This window comes from Papio anubis, chromosome 7, assembly GCF_008728515.1.
Source record: "Papio anubis isolate 15944 chromosome 7, Panubis1.0, whole genome shotgun sequence".
Lineage (NCBI taxonomy): Eukaryota > Metazoa > Chordata > Mammalia > Primates > Cercopithecidae > Papio > Papio anubis.
Window position 1 is genome coordinate 102,834,629 of NC_044982.1, and position 22,880 is coordinate 102,857,508.

General features: G+C 42.1%; 1 protein-coding gene across 1 annotated transcript in view; it reads right to left on the reverse strand.

The window, feature by feature from the left end:
- AGBL1 (ATP/GTP binding protein like 1) overlaps positions 1-22,880 on the reverse strand; it is an 803,745-nt gene that overhangs the window by 614,996 nt on the left and 165,869 nt on the right. The window contains exons 7-9 of the mRNA XM_031669203.1: positions 12,504-12,712; positions 3,366-3,531; positions 2,361-2,428 (exon numbers count right to left, since the gene is read on the reverse strand). Of these exons, the coding sequence (XP_031525063.1) occupies positions 2,361-2,428; positions 3,366-3,531; positions 12,504-12,712 (443 nt within the window). The remainder of the gene's footprint in view (positions 1-2,360; positions 2,429-3,365; positions 3,532-12,503; positions 12,713-22,880) is intronic.

The following is a 22,880-nucleotide window of genomic DNA, read 5'->3' on the forward strand; positions in this document are numbered from 1 at the left end:
TTCCCACTCTCATAAAAGATCCTCTTAATCATTCTTTCTAAGAGGCTGGTCCCAATTATTACCTAAGATTGTCAAATGGGAAGGCCACAGGTTAAAGGCCTGGGTCAGTGCTGTGGCCAGAAATAAAATATGCCTGACTTCTTGTTCATGCCTCTGGCAGCAAATGCTGCTGGTTTCCCCAGGGAAAATCCAAGTTTCTGGAGCAGTTTCCTTGCTCTTGCTGTGCCTCTGAATCAAGCCCTGACTCTCATGCTCCTCTCCTTCTCTACAACTCATCTTCACGCTGACTTCTCATCTTCTTGCCCTGGCTTGAAGTCTTTTGATGAATAGTTTTCAAGCTCTTACCAATTTGTCTTGTGTTTCTTTGCCAGTTGAGTTTATTTATTTGTTTAGGGTTATCTCTACCCCACCCCTCCACCCTCTGCAGAGCGTGGGCCAAGGGAAGTATCTGAACGCCCTCCCTCCCATACTGTGGGAAGTCAGGCACTATCGTACACCCAGTCTCTCCCCATCAGATACATGAAGCAAGTGACACTCTGCCTCAGACATTCAGTTATCAAAGAGCAAGCAAGAGGGGAGGGGAAAGTGACATTGATGAATGACTGCAGCAGCACAGTATTATTCAAATAATTCAGCACGTACTCCATAGGCCTACACCACCAAGCCACAGCAAAGATCCAATTTGCTACTGATGACTTCAGAAATGATTCTATTTATCAACAATACCCAGAGAACACCAGACTGTCAATAGCAGTCTAAACCTACAGATGTAGCTTAAGAAGTAGTCCCTGTATGTCTGCTACTACCATCAGCAAGGTGAGTGATTATCATGATAGAGAACTCAAAAGCCTCTTTCTTTCTAAACAGATAGGAAAGAAGGAGAGAAAGAAAAGGAGGGAAAATTTTTGATTTTTTAAATTTGACTTTCATCCCCAGGAAATGTCATAAAAGGCAGCATTGACTTTAATTTACTGAGTCTTATTTTACAGACGACAAAATTAAGAAACTGTAACTTAAAGGAATTTGTCAAAGTCCATGTCCACCAACAGAAATGGAGAGAGAATTATAATTCACAGACAAATTCTTATTCTAGAGCAGTGATCCTCAACTAGGGATGATTTTGGCAAGTCTTAGAGATATTTTTGGTTCATACTTGGGGGATAACGAGGTGGGTACTACTGATATCCAGTGGGTAGAGGTCAGGGATGCTGCTAAACATCCTACAATGCACAAGGCAGCCTCCCACAACCAAGAAGTATCCAGTCTAAATGCCAACAGTGCCAAGGTCTTGAAACCTTGTTGTAGAAAAACAGTAGTAAACTACGTCCCACTGCTTATTTTTGAAAATGAAGATTGTTTGGAGGCTGGGCACAATGGCTCATGCCTGTAGTCCCAGCACTTTGGGAGGCTGAGGTGGGCAGATTGCAAGGTCAAGAGTTCGAGATCAGCCTGGCCAATATGGTGAAACCCTGTCTCTACCAAAAATACAAAAATTAGCTGGGTGTGGTGGTAGGCATCTGTAGTCCCAGCTACTCGGGAGGCTGAAGTTGGTGAATTGCTTGGACCCAGGAGGCGGAGGTTGCAGTGAGCCAAGATCGCACCACTGCACTCCAGCCTGGTGACAGAGTGAGACTCCATCTCAAGAAAAAACAAACAAACAAACAAACAAACTTCTTGGGACACAGCCATGCCCATTTGTTTACAAATTGTCTATAGCTGTTTTGTGCTACAACGGTAAAGTTGAGCAGTTGTGACAAAGACTGTATGGTCCACAAAGCCTAAAATAATTACTATTGGACCTTTTATAGGAAGTTCACCAACCTCTGTTCTATAGGATAGGCCTTTTTGGGACGGGGACCAAAGAGCAACACTTCTCTACTGGCCAGGTTGTGCACTGTGCAACTTAAGGGAAAACAATTCAGAGTCTGATGTCAATGGACTTGTACGATGCAGCAGCCCTGTACAGAAAGGATAAGAAGAGTGACTTATGAAGACAGGTGAGATCTACTAGAAAGCTTCCTGGAAAATTTTTCTAGTGTCTTAAATGATCTTATTAAATATACCAACTCCAAGTATTGTGTACCTAAAGTTCATCTGAATAAAGTATTGGTGTCTTCATAATGTATAGGATAGCCTCTGACTTTACAATGAGACATTGTACCGGACCTACCAAGATGAAAATGACAACTGGGAAATCAATAACAGTAGCTGTCATTTATTGAGCATCACTACCACTGGAGTGGCAGTACTAAAGTCAGTTCTTAAAATTTACACTGGGCTTGGGCAAACATAGGAAGTGATGTTTTTCTGTGCATGATGTGACTATGGACATCATTAGAAGCATGAGCTGGTGTACCTACTTCCACTTTCCCATCTTCAGTATCAGAGTCTTTGTCCACCTCGTCATCGCCGTCATCTTCAAAATCCTCTGGACGGGGAAAAAGAGGTGAAATAAGTGAGGTCTCCTGTTTTTCTGGGATTTAGGATTTAGATGTTCACCACACAGTGGTTCTTTCTTCTTCCTCTCTCAAATAAGGGGCTCAATATTAATTGCACAATATTCCACCACACACGAATGCTTATTAGTCAGTACAAATGGTGTGCACGTAGGTATGTTGGGGTACTAAGTCATAAAGTTTAAACAGTTATCCCACATTGAATGCAAAATAAGTGCAGAAAAAATGACACATGAATACCATTCTGAATTCTCCCATGAAAGTCAGAGGTATTTATGCAACTAGCATAGCCAAAGTTTAGAGATCACACACGTACAAAATGTGTTATAACCTAAATATCACCTTGATTGAGCCCCTAATTTTTTGATTGAGGAAGTTATTTAAAACAAAATCCATAGAAGGCATCTTGTACCATTGTGGCAAAATCATGCCTATAGAAAATCTGTTCGTACTAGGATCTTTTGACAGGAAGATCTTCCTAGAGATTAAATAATAACACTTTCAAATATTCCAATATGTCTAGCCTAGAGTTGTAAATAACAAGAGTTTTATTTTAATTTCATCCTCAGGGCAAACTGATTCCACAATCAGTCAGTATGCTGCAGAGATTCGATCATGGGATTCTGAATAGACTTTTTTTTAATTAGCTGAGATCACTGTACAGGCATTTGATAGCTACTAGGCAAAGCAGAAACAGTTAATAATGAAGAACAAAATAAGTGAGCTTGGTATTTTCTCACCCTGTTTATGAAAATCAAAACTGCTTTTTCATGTATGTCTCTAATTAGCTTAATAGACAATTACGGTTGACCTAAGAAACAACTAATTCTATTTTCATACACTTTCCTGGGAAACATTATCAAAATGCAAAAATTCATCTTAAAGGTCATAGTTACCCACTTATTTTACCTTCAGGTAGATCACATGGAGGTTCAGTAGCAATGTGCCCAGGGACCGGGAAGGCATAGGCACTGCTGGCTGTGACTAAGGGAAGTGGACTCTTAGGGTAGCACTGCCTCAGGATCTGAAGCACCACAGAGATGACGGGCTCCATGCTCTTGTCATCCAGGCAGTTCTGAGCAAAGGGAAGATTATATCAGACACCAGCATCTGGGCACAGTCCCCTAGCTGTAACACAGCTAATAACACTCTCCTAGCTGTAACACAGCACGGTCTCCTAGCTGTATTTCAGCTAATGAATTCTACACATGGACAGACCGTAAACAGCCTTAATATAGAATGTCAAATTTGAACATTCTAACATAGAATTTTGTCTAATGTAGAATCTGTACTTTTCTGTCTCTTGCTCATTTCATACATCATTGCAATGAATTCAGTCTGAATATAGACTTAAAATTCATTCAAGGGATGCTGTGCCTAAGGCAAGACATTGCTCAGGATAGCTGGGGGAAGAGGAGGCCGGTGTCTTTTCTCAGCCACCCATGTGTCACTGTGAATTATTGCCTACGTTAGGGAATGAGCAGCTGAATTGATGGAAGTCTTGCTTTTCTCTTTCAGCTGTCTTCTGCAGAGAAAAATATTTTTTATAAAAGATAAAATATGAAATCAAAGGGAAAGACTAAGTGAATCCCAAGTACCTAAATTAAATTACATGCCTCTTCTCAAAGCCCACAGTGTTGATCCCTCTTGGTACCTTCCCAAATCAGAGAAAAATTGGGTTTGCAGATGTAACATTTTGATACTGATGGAACATGACAAGACCCTTCTTTTCAGACACTGTGAAAAATGTAAGAACAAGTTCACTAAATTGAGAGACAGAGAGTTAGTATAGTTCAGTATCTCTTTGGCAAAAACACAACCATTTTCTTCAGTATTGTTGTAAATGTTTTGTCTACTGACTTGGTACAGGAAGATGACTTGTGGGGTCCTCCAGTTTGCTATTCCTAAAAGGTGCAACAAGCTCTGAGGCCAATAAGTCACAGAAGTGGAGATGGTGGATACCAGGTACCCACCACAGGGCAGTGTGAATGTCTGTGGTGCTGCTGAACTACGGCATCTCCAGACTCAACATTACAGGTACTTCCATGTGAAAGAACATGGAGGAAAAAAAAGTAATAAAAATTTATCCATGAATTTAAGCTACCCAAATGACTCCAAAATATAAGTAAGCCAACTTTCTTTTTTTTTTTTAGACAGAGTCTCACTCTGTCACCCAGGCTGGAGTGTAGTGGCACGATCTCAGCTCACGGCAACCTCCACCTCCTGGGTTCAAGCAATTCTCCTGCCTCAGTCTTCCGAGAAGCTGGGATTACAGATGCTTGCTACCATGCCAGCTAATGTTTGCATTTTTAATAGAGATGGGGTTTCACCACATTGGTCAGGCTTGTCTCAAACCCCTGATCTCAGGTGATCCACCTGCCTCAGTCTCCCAAAGTGCTGGGATTACAGGCATGAGCCCCCGCGCCCAGCCTTAAGTAAACCAACTTTCAAAATGAAATGTGTTAATGCAATCAAGGATGCTCTCTCCCCTTCAGTGTGTGCCAGTCATACTCATCAGGTGTCCTGAATCAACAGCCTCAGAATACACAGCAGGAAATACTCTTGGTGGAAAATGAATTAGTTTTGGCTAATTCATTATGGAGGCTAATGAACAGTTGAAGCTATTTCACCCTTTGGTCTGATCAAATGGTCTCAAGTGTTTCATGAAAAGTATCAGGAATGGGACAAAAATAAAACAGACTCTGAAGGAGGAAGCGATAAGGTGAAAGAGATGACCTATCAGATATGATGTTCTAAGCTCCAACCTTGGTAGAGATAGAGCCAGCCCAAGCCAGGGAATTCAGTCAAAAAAGCCAACATTTTGGAACACAGGTATGTTTGTGATGGTCTTTGATGATAAAAGATAATCGTGTCTTTTTTTTTGGTGGAACGGAACAAGTGAAAGGATGAAGCCCAGTTCAAATGTTCTGAAAAAATTGGGCCATACCATGAACTGAATTTGAAGGCTGGAGGGAGTATTACACTCTATAAAACCCAAGGCCTTAGGAATCATGCTATATTTGCCTTCTGCTGCACTGTAGGGGAAATACTTATGAATGCAAAGATCGTTGGTTTCAAGGTAACAGAAATTCTTGAATTCATTTCTCAACATTTCCCTCATGCTAATGGATAGGTGCTGTGCAGGGCCGAGACTAAGGTGAGACTAAGGTGTGCAGGGTTGGTACGCGTGTTATGCATCAAAACAAGACAAGACTCCAGGAAATACGATCCTTATGGACCAATGTCTCAGAATTGGAGGCAAAGGTGAGATTTTAGGCTCCCTTTTCCCATCACTCTCCATAACACATTTGCTACTTGGAAGGGATGATGAAATACAAGAATGCATTCAATTAATATATTCAATGCTTCCATCACAGTTAACATCTTTGAATTAGTTTTGGCATAATAAATACCCGACTTCCACGATACATAGGCAAAGTAAAGTAAGAGCAAACTGCTCAGGTCCTGGAGCCAGACTACGTGAGTTTAAATCCTGGACTGAAGATTACTAACTTCATAACCCTGGCAAATTAATACACTTCTCTGTGCCACAGTGTCTTCATCTGCAAAGTGGAGATAATAACACAACCTCTCTCCTAATGTTGTGTACAAATTAAATGCATTAAAGTAGGCAAAGTGCCTAATAGTAAGCATTTAGTATTAGCCAGTGGGAAAAAAGAAGGCATCCTTAGTGTCATAACGTCTCCTAGGAGTCTGCAAGAGGCTGCTAGGAGTCACTGCTTCTCAGAGCAGAGTCCTAGTAATAATTCCCATGATAACAAAGCAAGGCATTTTAGTGGAAAAGGACCTTGACTAGGAGTATAAATTCCTGGGTTTAAATTCCAGCTCTGCTTCTATGTAGCCAAAGCCACTAACAGCTCCTGCCTAAACTCCTATCAACACTCTATTTCCTCCCCTTACTCTCCTTCCTTCTCCTTGTGCCCTCTGATAATCTCTTTTCCAAATGGCAGCCAAAATGGTCCTTTAAAAGCATAAATCAGTTTAATGGTTATAGAGTTTTAATTTTTCCAGATGAAAAGAGTTCTGGAGATGGATGGGTAATAGTGACAGTTATACAACAATGTACTTAACTTGACCAAACAGCACACCTAAAAATAGTTAAGATGGTGAATTTGGTTGCATGCATTTTACTACAATTAATTTAAAATTTTTCAAAAATAAAAAATGAAAAGCATAAATTGTATCAGGTCAGTCCCTGCTTCAAACTTGATAGAAATAAAATTCTAATTTATTTTTGTGCCCTAGGAAGTTCTACGTGATCTGGCCTTCCCTATCTCTTTAATTCATGTCTTCTCCTCCTTTGTGCCTGCTTACAAGTTGATGGAGGCCAGGCGCGGTGCTTCACGCCTGTAATCCCAGCACTTTGGGAGGCCGAGGCAGGTGGATCACGAGGTCAGGAGTTCGAGACCAGCCTGGCCAAAACGGTGAAATCCCGTGTCTACTAAAAATACAAAAATTAGCCAGGCATTGGGGCGCATGGCTGTAATTCCAGCTACTCGGGAGGCTGAGGCAGGAGAATCACTTGAACCCAGAAGGCAGAGGCTGCAGTGAGCCAAGATCACACTACTGCACTCCAGCCTGGGCAACAGAGCGAGACTCCATCTCAAAACAAAACAAACAAACAAACAAAAAAGTTGGTGGAAATAAAATTCAAAGTCCTCATCATGGTTCAAGGAACTCTAAATGTCCTGGCACTGCCCATGACTCCAATTCAATCTCATGTCTTCCCCCTTACTCACAACACTCCGCCATATCTGTGTTTCTCAAGCTCACCCACCTCCCACTCTACTTCCCCACCTGAGGGTCTTTGCATTTACTTCCTTTTTCTCTCCATGGAACCCTCATCTCCAGATCCTCATGGCACTGGTTCTTTCTTATCATTCAGGTCTCAGGTGACACCACAGCTCTTCAACTATGCCTGCCTGGCATAACCCCTCTCTCCCTTCTCTTTGCAGTGATTCTTTGAACATAGATGAGAAATTCTAAGGCCAAGGGCAGATGTGACATAGCTTCAATATAAAAATATCTTAAATGGAAATGGCTTGATATCTTCTGGATTGTCACCAATATCTTTCCTTCTGCCTGACCCTCCAAAACGTCCTAGTTGTCTCACTCACTCTCCAATGGCTTCTACCAATGGCTTCTCTCTCTGTCTGTGCCTTGTGGCCACCTCCTGTGCTTCTCTGAACAGTTTACAAACCAAGTGTTTCTCTTAGACTTTTCAAAATACTCTCCTAGCCTCATTCAAATGTGGGTGCCTTCTTGGAGGCTTCTCTGGTCGGCAAGACCAAGTAGGGCCTCCTGTGCATGGTTACACGAAGTCTGTTATTACCCCCGCCTGCTGCCTATACTGCATTATCCATATCCTATTTTCCCATATCGGACACTAAGTTTCCTGAGGATGATGAGTCCTCTATCACCTTCATCTTTGAACGCCCTATAGAACACAGGCCCAACATCTTTCACCAAAAAGGAGCTCAGAAAACATTTACTGAATCAATAGTAAATGATCTCAGACCAATCTGACCTTCAGGGTATCTAGCTCCTGATTCCAACCTGGTAATATTTCCTTTAGGATTCAGTCCCTCCTTTCATAGGTCCACAAGGCTGAGGCCCTTGGTCTTGTTGGCCAGAGACGAGCCTGATGAATCAAGACTTGGCCTACTGTGCTTTCTGAGCAAATGGTGGCAACTGTGACTTTTAAAAGGCTGTATCACTCCTTATTCTAGTGGTTCTCAAAGTGAGATACCCAAACCAGTAGCCTCAGTATCACCTGAGAACTTGTTAGAAATGCAGAATCTTGCATCTCACCTCAGAACAACTGAATTAGAAACTCTGGGGTAGGATCTAGCAATCTGTGTTTTAACAATTCCTCTAGGTAACTTTGATGCATGCTCAAGTTTGAAAACCAGCAATTTTAGCAACCTCAACCTTTCAGGCCCTTTAAGCTATTGTAGCTCCAAAGAGTGCTTCTTTTCTCTGATTATCTTATCTCGGTTTGTTCCTTCTGCAGTTACCTATTTCTCCAAATTGATAATTATCTCCAACTGTCTCAGGCATCCTTGTAGGAGTTTTTTTTTTTTTCTTTTTTTTTTTTTTAACCTTGCATTCAAATTGTCATCCTTCTTCCTCTTTCCTCATGCAAAGCGCCAATAAGATTCCATTATACTACATTATACAGCACCCTTGCTGCACTATGGGTGATCTCAGCCTTTGAACTTTTAGGGGATGTTTACAGAATCTGTGCAGAAATGTAAGACTCAGGAAACAAAGAGGTAGGGTCACCAAGAGAGAGACAATGCAAGCAGTGACCTCAGCAGAAAGGCAAAGAAGAATATTATGATGCCAAAGGTGTAGGAAGGACTTTTAAAAAGTTCCTTTACAGTCAATCTCATTCTCAGTAGGTTTGTAAGCACATCATACACATCCAAAAAACTAATATAGGACAGTGGTTTTCCAAGTGTGATCCTGAATTGATAGTATCAGCATCACTTAGGCAGTTGTCAGGAAAGCACATTCTCAGGCCCCACCACAGCCCTGCTGAGTCAGAAACTCTAAGAATGGAGTCCAACGGGCTCTGCTTTAGTGACCCCTCTGGGTGACTCTGATGCATGCTCAACTTGGGGAGCTGCTGGTACAGTGGGCAAAAGCATGGGCTCTCAAGTGAGACTACCAGATTCCAATCCTGGCTCCAACACTTATGAGCTTTGTGAACTTGGGAAAATTACTTAACAGTTATGTGCCTCAGTTTCTTCATCTGTAAAAAGGGAGATAATAATAAAGCCTACCTCAAAAGCTTTTTAAATTATCAATATTGGAGAGTCTGCATAAATTGCTAACACAGTCAAGGGATATATTGATAGTAAGAGTTCAAAGTAACTGTCTTCTCCTTCTCCTACTTCTTCTCTTCCTCCTCCTCCTCCTCCTGCCTCTGCTGCTGCTGCTGCTTCATTAACATTGTCATCACTATCACTGGCATCAGCAACAGCAACAGCAACGGCAGCAGCAGCAGCAGCATAATCTGCAAATGGCAACTGAAATAACATCACCAAATCCAAGGCCCCTGAGCTGACTATCCAGTGACTCCCATGCCTTCTCTAGCAGAAGGGAGAGGAGGGGTGATGGGCAGCTCTAACTCCAGTACACCTGCAAGGGCATCTGTGCTCACGGCACTCACCTCAGGTCTGGGAGGCTACTCAACACTGAGTTATGACTGCCAGGGAAGAGTAACAAGCCATTTGGTTTCTAAGCCAGGACAGCCTATCTTTCACCTGCAAGGATCATTTTCCCAAAAACAGGAGAATGTCAAACATCAGACTTTGCACATAAACTTGATAACATTTCCTCTGGAAGAGCACTTTTTTTTTTTTTTTTTTTTTTTTGAGACAGTCTTACTCTGTCACCCAGACTGGAGTGCAATGGTGCAATCTCAGCTCACTGCAACCTCCACCTCCTGGGTTCAAGCAATTCTCCTGTCTCAGCTTTCTGAATAGCTGGGATTACAGGCACCTGCCACCATGCTTGGCTAATTTTTTGTATTTTTAGTAGAGACAGGGTTTTGCCATGTTGGCCAGGCTAGTCTTGAACTCCTGATCTCAGGTGATCCACCCGCCTCGGCCTCCCAAAGTGCTGGGATTACAGGCATGAGCCACCACACCTGGTCAAGAGCATACTATTTAAAAGACTAAAAGCAAGGGTGAGTGGTGGTGGTGAGGAATTCAACCTCTTGAGGCTGACATCCATACATTCTACACACTCTTCCAGACGACAGGTGTGTCATGGCCTATTTACTCAGCACTGTCTCATAGGCCCCTCCTGGGCTGCTTTTCCATATAATTCTTAGAGAGATTATAATATAAGCTAGAGAAACCTCACTATAAAGTGTACACTCTGTGTGTACTCACATTCTGCTTCCATTCCAACAGTAATTCAAGGCTGGAAGCTTCTTGCTAATGTGCTTAACTGAGCAACTGAAGTCTTCATTGACCTGCTAAAGGAACTGTTTTGAAGAACCTGCACACAGGCTCACAGCCTCTCATGCTGGGCTTCATTTGGTGTTTTCTCCACCATATTTCTATCATAGACATGTCCCTCTGTGATTACCATCTTCTTCCTTTATTGCTCTTGTTTTTCTTGTTTGTTTTGTTTTTTGTTTGGTTTTTTAGCACAGAACAGAGAAATAGCCAATAACATGGAGGGCAGAGGAACATGGTGAAACCCTGGACCAGAATGGGCGTCTGTTAAACATCAGCAATGCAGGAGGCCATTGCACTAGGACTGGGAGGGATTAGAGACTTGGGGGACCACAAGCTTACAAAGCAAGAGGGAGCTTGGAAAAATTCAAAGCCCTGCTTCATCCTGAGAAATAGAATGTAAAATATAGCTATTTCATGACTGAGAAGCTTTGAAAGCTGTAATGATGGAAAGAAATCCAGAGGTGATAGCAGATAGGAAATTAGATATTGGTTTGCAGCACTGTATTTTGTTATTGTTTGGCGGGGGTAAGGCCATTTTTTAATGAGAAATGTCTACAGATACCATGGTTGGAAAACAACACTCTCATTGGCGGCTTCATTACCTCAGATGTACTCAGATAGAGAAAAACTGGAGGGTGTCCATAGAGGAGCCAGAAGGCTGAAAAAGGGAGTCCAGAGGCGGCCTAATCTGGAGATAATAGGAACATAATGCGTGTGCAACATGGCTGCCTTGGCCCCAGGAGAAGGTGGGTGAGCAGATGATGGATATTTGGAACACTTATACCACCAACAGAGAGGGCATATGTAGCCTCAAACTATGGCATTTAAATTAGCCCTAATCAGGTGAAATTAAGGCGTGTATTTAGGTTGAAATCTAGGAATCCCTAGAATGCATATTCCAGTGGGGTGCTGATAAGTAGAAACCTTTGAAGACACCATCCCCTTTCCCTGGGATGCTCTTCCCCTGCAACTTGGCCTGACCAGCATGACCAGCTCCTCCAATAACTCAAGTCTCAGCTCAGGTGTCACCTGCTCAGAGATGACTTGATCTCTCTCTCTAAAAGAACACCTGCTCCCTCTACCTATGGTGGCCCCTGTAGACCTATGCCCTTACTTCATTGATTTCACAGTGCAATATGAAATTATCTTCCTCATTGGATTCTTTGCTTACTTAGTGTCTGATTCTTCTGCTAGGAGGTTCTCCCTATAGGCTCAAGGGCCTCGTTTGTCATATCCACCACGAGATCCCACTGCTAATTATTCCAATAATGGCTCATCCTCAAAATGCAGTTCAGTCATGGCAAGCACTCTTCTGGGCATGTGCTATTTGTACAGTGACTTATTTAGTCCACACGACAACCTAAGTTTTGTTATTTCTGCTTTTGTTTTTCTTTTGAAGAATCTAGAGGCCCAGAGAAGTTGAGTGACTTTTTCAAAGTTTCACAGCTGTAGGCCCTAGAGCTGGGATTTGAATCCAGTTCTCTAGTTTTAGAGTCAACACTTACCACTATGCCATACTGCACTTCTGGTAGTGTGTATTCAACAAACATATGTTAAGTATATATGAATGAATCAATGGAATGAAGATTGTTTTGTTGTAGTTGTTGTTGTTTTGAGACCGGGTCTCACTCTGCCAGCTAGGCTGGAGTTCAGTGGCATGATCTCAGCTCACTGCAACATCCGCCTCCCAGATTCAAGCGATTCTCCTGCCTCAGCCTCCTGAGTAGCTGGGACCACAGGCATGCGCCACCACACCCAGCTAATTTTTATATTTTTAGTAGAGAGGGGTTTCACCATTTTGGGCAGGCTGATCTCAAACTCCTGACCTCAGGTGATCATCTGCTTTGGCCTCCCAAAGTGCTGGGATTACAGGCGTGAGCCACCAAGCCTGGCCTGGAATAAAGACTTGAATCCGGAACATCTGCCCTTAGCAGGCAACAAGAAGTAGATTGAGGTGTTTCCAGCTCTGTCTGGGATGATTCCTAAATGACAGCCTTCAGGAATCATCCAGCTGGCCTCCAGCTGCAGAGTGAATCCCCATGCTGCCTGCCTGTGTGGTGCTGAAGAGGATTTCCATGCCCTGTGCTGCCAGGAAGGCCTCCCTGCCGGACCGGAGGGCAGAAATGTGCTTGAGGCAGAGCAGCAAGCCCCGTCGGATCTGCACGTAGGTGTTGGCTGTGTCACGGCTGTGCCAGTCCTGGTGCAGCCAGAGCAAGCTGGTGACGTAGCCTCGGTTCACTGCCCTGCGGCCGTTCGACTCTGAAAACAAAGGGGAAGGCAGAGTAAATCACAGGCTCTCCAGCTGCACCTCTTTGAGAATGTTCCAGTGCATTTCCCACAAGATACTTATTAATCATCAAGGGAATAATAATGTTTTAGTATGAAAACTGGCAGATGTCACCTTAAACCAAGTAATCAAAGTTAACATCCCCGGTAATGGGACGGTCATCACGTGCCCCTGATATGATGCACTGAGAAAGATCAGCATCACTTCTATGGTGTTCCTGCCAAGAATGCATAACCCGCATTGGATTATGAAGAAAATCAGCAAAGCCTAAATGAAGGACATGCTACAAAATACCTGACCTACACTCCTCGAAAATGTCAAGGTCATGAAAGGCAAAACAAAACAGAACAAAACATGAGGCTAAAGGAAACTAAAAAGGCATGACAAGTCAGCATAATAAGTAATTATAGTTTAAATATTGGGCCAGAAAACAGTTTTTTCTTTTGCTGTAAAAGGCATTATTGGGCAGTGGTCGAATTTGAATAAGATCTGTAGATTAACTAACAGTTTTGTATCAGTGCTTATTTTCAGATTTTGATAAACTGGGGTTATGTAAGAGGATACTTTTGTTTTTAGGAAATTCATAATTAGAGTGTATGGAAGTCTATACCTTATTCTCAGAAAAACAAACAAACAAAAACATAACACTAACAGTGTGGGAGGAGAGACAGACACAGAGAGATTTCCACCAGATTTCCATTCCTCCTGTCTGAATGTCAGTGGACCCAGGAGGTTGTCATTTGGGTTGAGTTATCAGATTAGGTGGGGAAGGAGAGGATGCTGAGTGAGATATAGTATCTGAAAGGCTGCCATGTGTAAGAGATATGTTGGGTGTCCTTTCTAAAGAGAATGGAAGCTAATTTATAGATAATCAAGACTCATAAATTTGTTTCATATAGTTGAAGCCTCCACATCTGTTTTCAGGCACGACTTAAGTTGCTTGAAACCCAGTCGTACCCCATTGCCTCTGACCTACAGAAAACTTGCCCTCCCCACATGGTTGTTTGCCATGTGGCCTGCTTGTCCCTCATCCCATTGACCAAAAACCCAACATTTCCCGCACCTGCTGACCACAGTAAAACCCAATGGACAACACCAGAGTCATGTGAATAGGACTTGCTCTTCATATGTGTTTTCTTTAAACTGCCCAATCCACAACCCCTGCAGGAAAGCCTGACAGATAACGCCATGGACCTTAAGAAAGTCCCAGTCCCACAACAGGCCTCTCTCTCCCCTGACACTGTTTGAGCTCCCTGCCACCTCCAAACTCCCCAGCAACTCTTCTTATTCTCCTGGCTCTGTAACAGCAGAAACACTTCTGTTATTTCACGGGTTTTGCTGTGCTGCCTCTTCTGAGTCTCACTTGACCCACACACCCCAACTAACTTTATCCCCTATCAGTGGCTTACAGCCACTCTTGAAAGAGACCCCAAGACCAAGTTAGAAAGAAATCATGGGCCGGGCATGGTGGCTCACACCTGTAATCCCAGCACTGTGGGGGCCTGAGGCAGGAGGATAGCTTAAGGCCAGGAGTTTGGAGACAAGCCTGAGTAACAATAGTAAAACCCCGTCTCTACAAAAAATAAAAATAAGCCAAACGTGGTGGCTTGCACCTGTGGCCCCAGTTACTAGGAAGACTGAGGCAAGAGAATCACTTGTGCCCAGGAGTTCAAGGCTGCAGTGAGCTATGGTCCTAAGCAACAGAGTGAGACCCTCGCTCAAAAAAGAAAAGAAAAAAAAGAAAGAAAGATATTAAAACACACTAGGCTGAATTCAGGAAAGGAATTCTTCATACTTAAGGCTGTTCAACAAGAGGATAGACTCTAGGGTAGTGAGCAACAGGGCGCTGAAAACGTTCAGGTAAAGTTCGGAAGTCCACCCAGCAGGGATTTGGTATGGGGCTTTCTCATATCTGACGGGGACATTTTCAACTCCTTGACTGCTCTGTGTTAGTTCAATATTCCTGTTTGGGACCTCCCATAAAACCCTATTTTATGGACCTAAAACAGAGGGAGAAGAACAGTCCAAGATACCTCTTTCAACAGTTAATATACGCTACTTTTCAGGTTAAGCTCCTTGGGCTACAGGGTTGGTGGACAAACACGTACTGGTTCAGATCTGTCCAGTAGATGCCTGATCCTCTCAGTTCCTAGGGACTAGGTGCATTGCAGGGCTCTAACCGGCTGACTCTCAATCAGAATGCCCAAATTTTGTAGCTCCGTTCTCTCACTACCGCATCTCTCCATCATCTAAGCCACTCACACTGGTGTATGAGACAGTATGTGCTTCTGGCTGAGTGTGTGCGAGGGAGAGCCCCTGAGGTGTAATCAGATAAGCAAAATTTCATCTCAAAGGCAGATTTCTCCCTAAGACCATGTAAGAGCATATGAGTGCAAAAAATAACATGGAAATATAATGCTTTATTCCAGAGGGATTTTTTTTCATAATATTAATAAAACTCCCTTTTTTTCTGCTTGTTTGTCAAATTCCAAATTGTCAGCTCGACTAAGCCCCACTGAAATTTTTGGCCCCCTTGTGCAGTCTTTTTTTTCTTCTTTTTTTCCCTCTCTTTACAACATGACCCTAAATTGAGAGCGACGAGCTTTACTCACCTGGTGCTATGTTTGTGGAGGGTTTGAATTGCCTTCATTATCACCTTTAATGAATTACTCTTTTGTATCAAAAATATTTCACTCCCTGGCAGATCTTGGCCATAGAGCATGAGAGTTCTTTATTGCCTAAAGGAGTTTGCAGACTATTCAATATCTGATGTTTAAAAGAAAATTGAGAATTAAGTAGGAGGTATTAAAGGACAGTATTACCTGCTAAAAAGATGCCAGAACAACAGTTCACAGGGGCCCCATGGCAGCATAAGCTTAAGGACTTTTGTCTTTTATCTGTTTTAAGAGTATTAGATTGATAATGAGTTATCTCAGTAACCTTCATCTATGACATTTTTTGTGGGGGGAGAAAGATAATGAAAAAAAAATCTTTAATTGTCTGGGAGAAAAATCCCTTATCAAATCCCAATGATTTTATTCATGATTTCCTGTTAATCCCTAACTGTCATGTTTACTAACATTTAAAATAGCTAAACCTCCCTCCCCCGTGACCCTACACCCGTCAATCTTTCTCTGAGAATGTCTTGGGAAGTTGTGCAAAAGTCAATACGTATCTAAAATGCGACAAGAGGAGATTCATCAAACTGAGAAAGAGCAAATACGGAGAAGAACAAAGAATAAAATGAGGGTCACTGGGATCAGCAACTTAAAGGAGTTCTGGAAGATCTGAGAGGAAAGCGCTGTTTCTCAGGGCCAGGGCAAACAGAGCAGAGATGAGGTGCATTTTTGAATACTGCTGTGGGTGGGCTTAGAGTTGAGAGGTGTGGAGAGGGCTTCAGGTCCCCCTCTTTGGAACACACCAGCTCTGCTACAGTCTGTTTACATAAACAGCTTTTCCCTAAGATTTTCCTTGGAAAAAAAAAAAAATCCTGTAGCTTAATTTTTTTTTAAGTTTCTAAGTAGATTAGTGTCTTTTATTTTGTTTTTTATTTATCTACTTATCTATTTATTTTAAGACAGAGTCTCACTCTGTCTCCCAGGCTGGAGTACAGTGGCACAATATTGGCTCACTGCAATCTCTGCCTCCCAGGTTCAAGCAATTATCCTGCCTCCACCTCCCACATATCTGGGATTACAGGTGCATGCCACCACACCCAACTAATTTTTTTGTATGTTTAGTAGAGACAGAGTTTCACCATGTTGGCCATGCTGGACTCGAACTCCTGACCTCAGGTGATCCACTCACCTCGGCCTCCCAAAGTGCTGAAATTACAGGCGTGAGCCACCATGCCCGGCCTACATTAGTGTCTTTGAAACTGGTTGGAGGAGGGGGATGGAATGGACAGAGAGTTCTGAGGAGCTTTAATTTTAACACCTCACCCGCTCCTCTACCCCACCCTGAAAGCATTGACCCTGCTTCCTGGCACCTCCTAGCTCCATCAGGCCCTCGCTGCCAGCCTCATGCTGAAGATCTTTTTTTGGCCGGTTTTCCTTTGGCAAATCCATGAACAACAGGAGATTTATCTTTGTCCTTACCTCCCATTCACCTTTCTATATTCTTCTATTTCTACTTATCTCTCCAGGTTCTATCCTCCAAGGGCCTGACTTGTAGCTAATTCTCAGTCTGAAACAGGACCTAGTGATATCCTTATTTTAACCCCAAGTATTTCTTAACTGAGGTTCACGTGTGTCGCTTTAGGGCAGATCCCATTGATGCAGATTTTTACACTTAAAAACTGGAAGGGAATATGCCAAGGTAACAAGAACACTTAATGGGATCGGGGATCAACTGATGATTCTATTTGCTTATTTAGACTTTTCTGTAGTTTTATTTCTCATGCGTTCTACAACAAACTTTGACGATCAGGAGGAAAAAAAAAATGGAGCCTTTTGGTGTTACAAACAGGTAACCCACAGACTATTAGCCACACAGTGTTGTCAAGGCGAGTGAGCAGGGGAAGCAATCCACAGGTTGACACAGTAATCAACTCATTTTTTTGTCTAACCCCAGCTCCTTCAGAAGTGAATTACCTGCCTAGCTCCTGAAGGCACTGGAGATCCCGACCATCTTTATAAAGATGTTTGTGGTCTAAAGAGGAAAGCCTAGAAACCTTCAAGACTCAAAAAATTGAATTTCTCCTGGGTAATGTGGGACCCCACAACAGACTTGTGGGGAGAAATGGTTGGCGTTCTGGATAATTATACCTGCAAGCAGCCCACTGCTCTTCTTCTTTGGCAAAACTGAAGGAAGTTGTTATCACTGCTCTTTATTTCCCATATTTCGGAACTGCATCATCCTTTTTGGGAGCAGTGATGACCTTAAGCAGAGAAAGTGTGGGAGCCTGCAGCAAAGTAATGTATTGGACACTTTAACAGCCACAGCTCCAGAAATGAGACGTACAGATGAGTGTAGACTTCTGAACTCATGTGCCCTTCACTGCCTTGCTCATCCTGATCTGTGGGCAGATCCTTCAACTTCCTGTCACTGTCTTTCTGAAATTCTTGCATATGGCCAGAAGCTCCACTGCTTTCTAGCTGTGTGACTTTGAGCATGCTACTTTACAGCTCTATCACTCAGTCTTTATCTGAAATAAAATCAATAGTAATCTCTCTTTTGTGAGACTGTTGAGAGAATTAAATGAGATAATACATATAAAGTAGATGGCTCAATGCCTGATATATAATAGGTACAGTATCTGTTGCCTGTGGAAACTATCACCATCACTATCATCATCATGTATTTTTTTTTTATTCCAATGGCTCTCTATTGTTACAGACAAATGTATTAGTCTGTTTTCATGCTGCTAATACAGACATACCTGAGACTGGGTAATTTATAAAGGAAAGAGGTTTAATTGATTCAGAGTTCCACTGTGAATTGTGAGGCTGGGGAGGCCTCACAATCATGGCAGAAGAGCAGGTGACATCTTACATGGTGGCAGGCAAGAGAGACTTGTGCAGGGGAATTCCCCTTTTAAAACCATCAGATATCATGAGACTTATTAACTATCATGAGAACAGCATGGGAAAGACCCACTTTCATGATTCAACTACCTCCCACTGGGTCCCTCCCATGACACGTGTGAACTGTGAGAGCTACAATTCAAGATGAGATTTCAGTGGAGACACGGCCAAACCATATCACAATGAGAACAGAAGCTTCAGGGGGCCCTAGTTACTGATTTTACTTTTGGCTCTAGTGTTTACTAGCTGTGTAACCTTGGTTAAGCTACTCAATGTTATGGTTTGAACATGTTCCCTCCAAAATTCAGGTGTTGTCAATGTGATAATATTAAGAGGTGGGGCCTTGAAGACATGATTAGGCCAGGAAGGCTCTTCCCTTGTGAATGAGATTAAAGACCTTGTAAAAGAGGCTTCGCACAGTGTCCTGCTAGCTTGCCCTTTCACCTTCTGCTATGTGAGGATGCAGCAAGAAGGCCCTCACCAGATACCACACCCTTGATCTTGGACTTCCCAGCCTCCAGAACTGTAAGAAAAAAAAAATTATGTTCTTTATCAGTTACCTAGTTTCAGGGATTTTGTTATAGAAACACAAAATGGACTAAGAAGGACACTTAGCCATTCTGAACTGAATTTCCATCATCTGTAAATATTAAGCAATATAAAAAAGATAAAAATAATTGAAACATTCTTACAAGTCCATTATAATAATTGAAAACATAACTCAGCACTTGACATAAAGTATGTGCTCAATAAATGATCATTCCTTTCCCTACAAAGATGGCATCCAAATTTCACATACCTTTCACCGATGAACATAGCCAAAGGAAAAATTTCAAAATAAGTAAAACTTATAATCATTTTTTTCAATCCCCATGGAATGTAGATGACTTCTCACCCCAAAATAGCCACCAGTCCTACATTGCTGCCTCTTCTGAGACACTCTCATACATACAATGAAACACTCCTCTTTATGCATGCTGAAGTTCACACTCCATTTTATCCTAGGTGCCATTAAAGGCTATGTCCATGATATAAACCTGAAAATTTCCCTCTCTGGCAAAATGTACACGTACTGAGTCTCATTACCCTAAAGGCTTTTTAGAAGATTAGTTAATCCTCTAAGATCCATATGACTGATAGCAGTTACATGCTTAATATGCCACCTTTACATTTCATAAGACATATATAAGAATAAATACAAGGACTCGAGGCCCTTCACCATTCCTGAGAACAGAAATCACTTCCAGCTATACAGAGTACCACGACATATCATACCCCAAACAATTCTTGCCCAGAAAAATTAAATAGCTCTACTGTTTCAGAGCCTTCCTGAAAATCCATTCATCTGAATTACTGACATTTAAACTAGTCTTTTTCAGGATAGAAACCCCCCTCTCAGAACAGAAGACCACATAACTGGGGGGATTAAACTCTTACTATCCAAAGTTTGCTTCCAAATCCCTTCCTCCCAACCTCGAGCAATTATATCACAAAACTTGCCTGATCCCAAACAGGACTCCACATTGAAACCCTCGCTTCAAACCATGGTTCTCAAACCCTGCAATTTTCCACCCAAGAATTCCCATTTCTGAGACATTAGTAAGACTAAAGGTAGTGGTGTCCCTAACTATAGTATACAATACCCTTGACTTTGCAACAGATTATCTTAGAGGTCTTTTGAGGGAGTCTATTTAGAAGATGTTTCTGGATAAAGTAGTCTCTACTAAGTCTTCTAAATCATATTACATGAAAAGCAAGCTGTCTACTTTGCCATCAGAACACATTACAACATGAATATTTATTTACTAAATATTTCCTATGTGCTCTGCACTAGGCTAATCATCTTATATGGATCATCTGTCTTATGAAAATGCTTAAAGTATTACTTTCCCTCTTTTACAAATGAAGACAGTGGTTAAGAGAAGTTAAACAACTTATTTAAGTCTACAGAGCTTATAAGTGGCATATCTAGGATTCACATGAAATGTCCTCATCTGACTCCAAAGGTTAACATCCCATGGTAGTCTCAAAGCCCCTTTTTAGTTTTACTTTCATTTTTAATTGATAAACAATGATTGTATATGTCTATGGAGGTCGATGTGATCTTTCCATGCCTATATACCTTGGGGAATGAACAAATTGAGCTAATAAACATATTCATCATCTCACAAGGCTGTCAGCATAGTGTACATTCTTTGCACCTATGTAAAGACATTTAGTTCTTACCACTAATCCAGTTTCCTGGGGAAGATTTCTGAAAGACTAATGGAGATACAGCCTGCAGTGCTTGAAGGGAGTGGTTTTTAGCCAATCCCCCTTCTCCAACTTCTCTGCTCTCTCCCAGGGCCCTAAATTGTGGTAAGAGTTGATTTTTCAGAGGAAACTTAAGAAGGTTTAAGGGCCAAATAAATGGCCTATGGTTCTTTGAGTCCCTAGAGAAGACGTTTTGAGGACTTCATGACATCCAGCCAATGACACAATGAGGCCGGCCCAGCAATGTCAGGCCCAGGTGTGAGTGCGGAACCACTGAGGAAAGGTGGAGTCAACTGCCCCTCCTCTTGCCCTGTAGCTGCAGGAGTGGCTGGTGCAAAGGAAAACAGCCAGATATGTACAAAAGCATAAGGAAGCCTAATGCCATCCATAATGGAAATTATACTTGATTATCATTTGCTCAAATAAGAATGATAGTTTTGAATTAGCTTACAGGTACTTTTTTCTTTTTGTAAAGTAGATACATTTCAAAAAACTTGGCTATAAAGTAAATTTTGGTTTCAAGCAAATCTTGTTTTCTCAATTGACTGCCTTTATAAAATTAAAGATGCTTTTCCTAAGCTCCAGAAATCGGAACAGGTAAGAAACTACACTTCAGAGCATTGTTTTAAATCTAGATTAATCTACCTTTTTTAAATCCTCAACTCCTTCTAATAACTTTCCACAGAACTAGTCCCAAACCATAGGAATTTCTCTACTCTCAGTAAAGCCTCAGAATCCACACCTTTCTCTTCCTCACACATCTCTGCTCTTCCCCCACCCTCAGCACATACAATGTCTAATGAAGGACGTTAGGTTGCAATGCTGCACCTATTAAGAGAAAGGGGCACACCTGTAATCCCAGCACTTTGGGAGGCCAAGGCAGAAGCATTGCTTAAGCCAAGAGTTTGAGACCAGCCTGGACAACAGAGTGAGATCCCCATCTCTACAAAAAAATAAAAATAAAAACTAAATTTAAAAAATAAACATAGAAGGCGCCACAAGACTCGAAACTCTTCTGAGTCAATATTCTACATTCCATATGAGGAGTCACATCATACTTTATCAATCCTCAGGCATATGTTTATCCACATTTTAGCATTTCTGAAATTAAGGTGCTTCTTACCAAGGGTGATGTTTTCATTGTAACTGACAGCGTTTTCTCATTCAGTGGCACATAAAAAATGGCATACACCTCACAGTTGATGATAGACTTAGATTTGAGGAAAAAATGGTTGATTTTTCAATATTGCTAGTTTGAAAATTCTCTAACATGGTAGACTCTTGGAAAGTTTGCTTCTTAGATGCAAATAACCATATAGGCCTTTGTCTGGAAAGCCAGATTCTCCCTATGGCTAGGCAGAGAGTAAATTATAAACTAAAACCATGCTCACACACCCAAAACCCAAGGTACTACCCTTAATCCATTCAGCAAACATTTATTTAGCAACTACGATATACCAGTTGTTCCAGGCACTATTATTGACAGCAGAGATGCAGCAGAAAATGAAATAGACAAAATCTCACCTCTTATGGGGTTTACAGTCCCATAGGAGTGGCGGGGGGAGGCAGATACCAAATATGCACACACAAAACTAAACAAGGCGATTTCACATAGAGACAAGTGATACAGAGAAAACAAAACAGTGGCAAGAGTGATGAGGTAGGGTGGCTGCTTTAGGTTGGAAGGTTGGACGATCAGGGAAGACCCTTGAGGAGGAGGCATTGGAGCTGAGACATGAGTGACAGGAAGGAGCCAGGATGCAGAGATCTGGGGATAGGAAATTCTTCAAACCTCAAGGGCACACAGCAAGTGGATAAAGCAAAAGCTTGGTGAGTACAAATAACAAAAAGTCCAGGAGCTAAAGCCAGGTGAAGAAAGCAAGGGGACAGTAGTAGCAGCTGACGGGAAAGGTGAGCAGGGATCAAGATGTGTAACCCCCACCATTTTGAGACCCATCCCAACAGGTTGTGCAAAAGTGGGGGAATCTGTCAGGCTGAGACTTTCTCACTCGCCTTTCTGTTGTGTTTGCATCTCTGCAAGAAGGCACTTCAGAATAATTGTCTTAGAAATAGGCCTAGAAACTTGTATAGGAGTTTTCCTATCCATGGAAAGTTTTATTTTGAGTCTAGACTGTGGGTGGGGAAGGAAGTACTTGCTAAACCCCAAGACAAGCCATTATCCTTTCCAGGTCTAGAAAATCTTCCACCTGGTTTGACTTTGCTGTGTCCACTGTCAACTTATCAGAGGATGACACTTAAAGAAGAAAGCCAGGATTTATACCAAGAAGAAGAAAATCAGAGGCTTTCCCTCACCTTCCTTTCTCCCCTACTTGATATTTAAGGCACCTGTCTGTCCACCAGT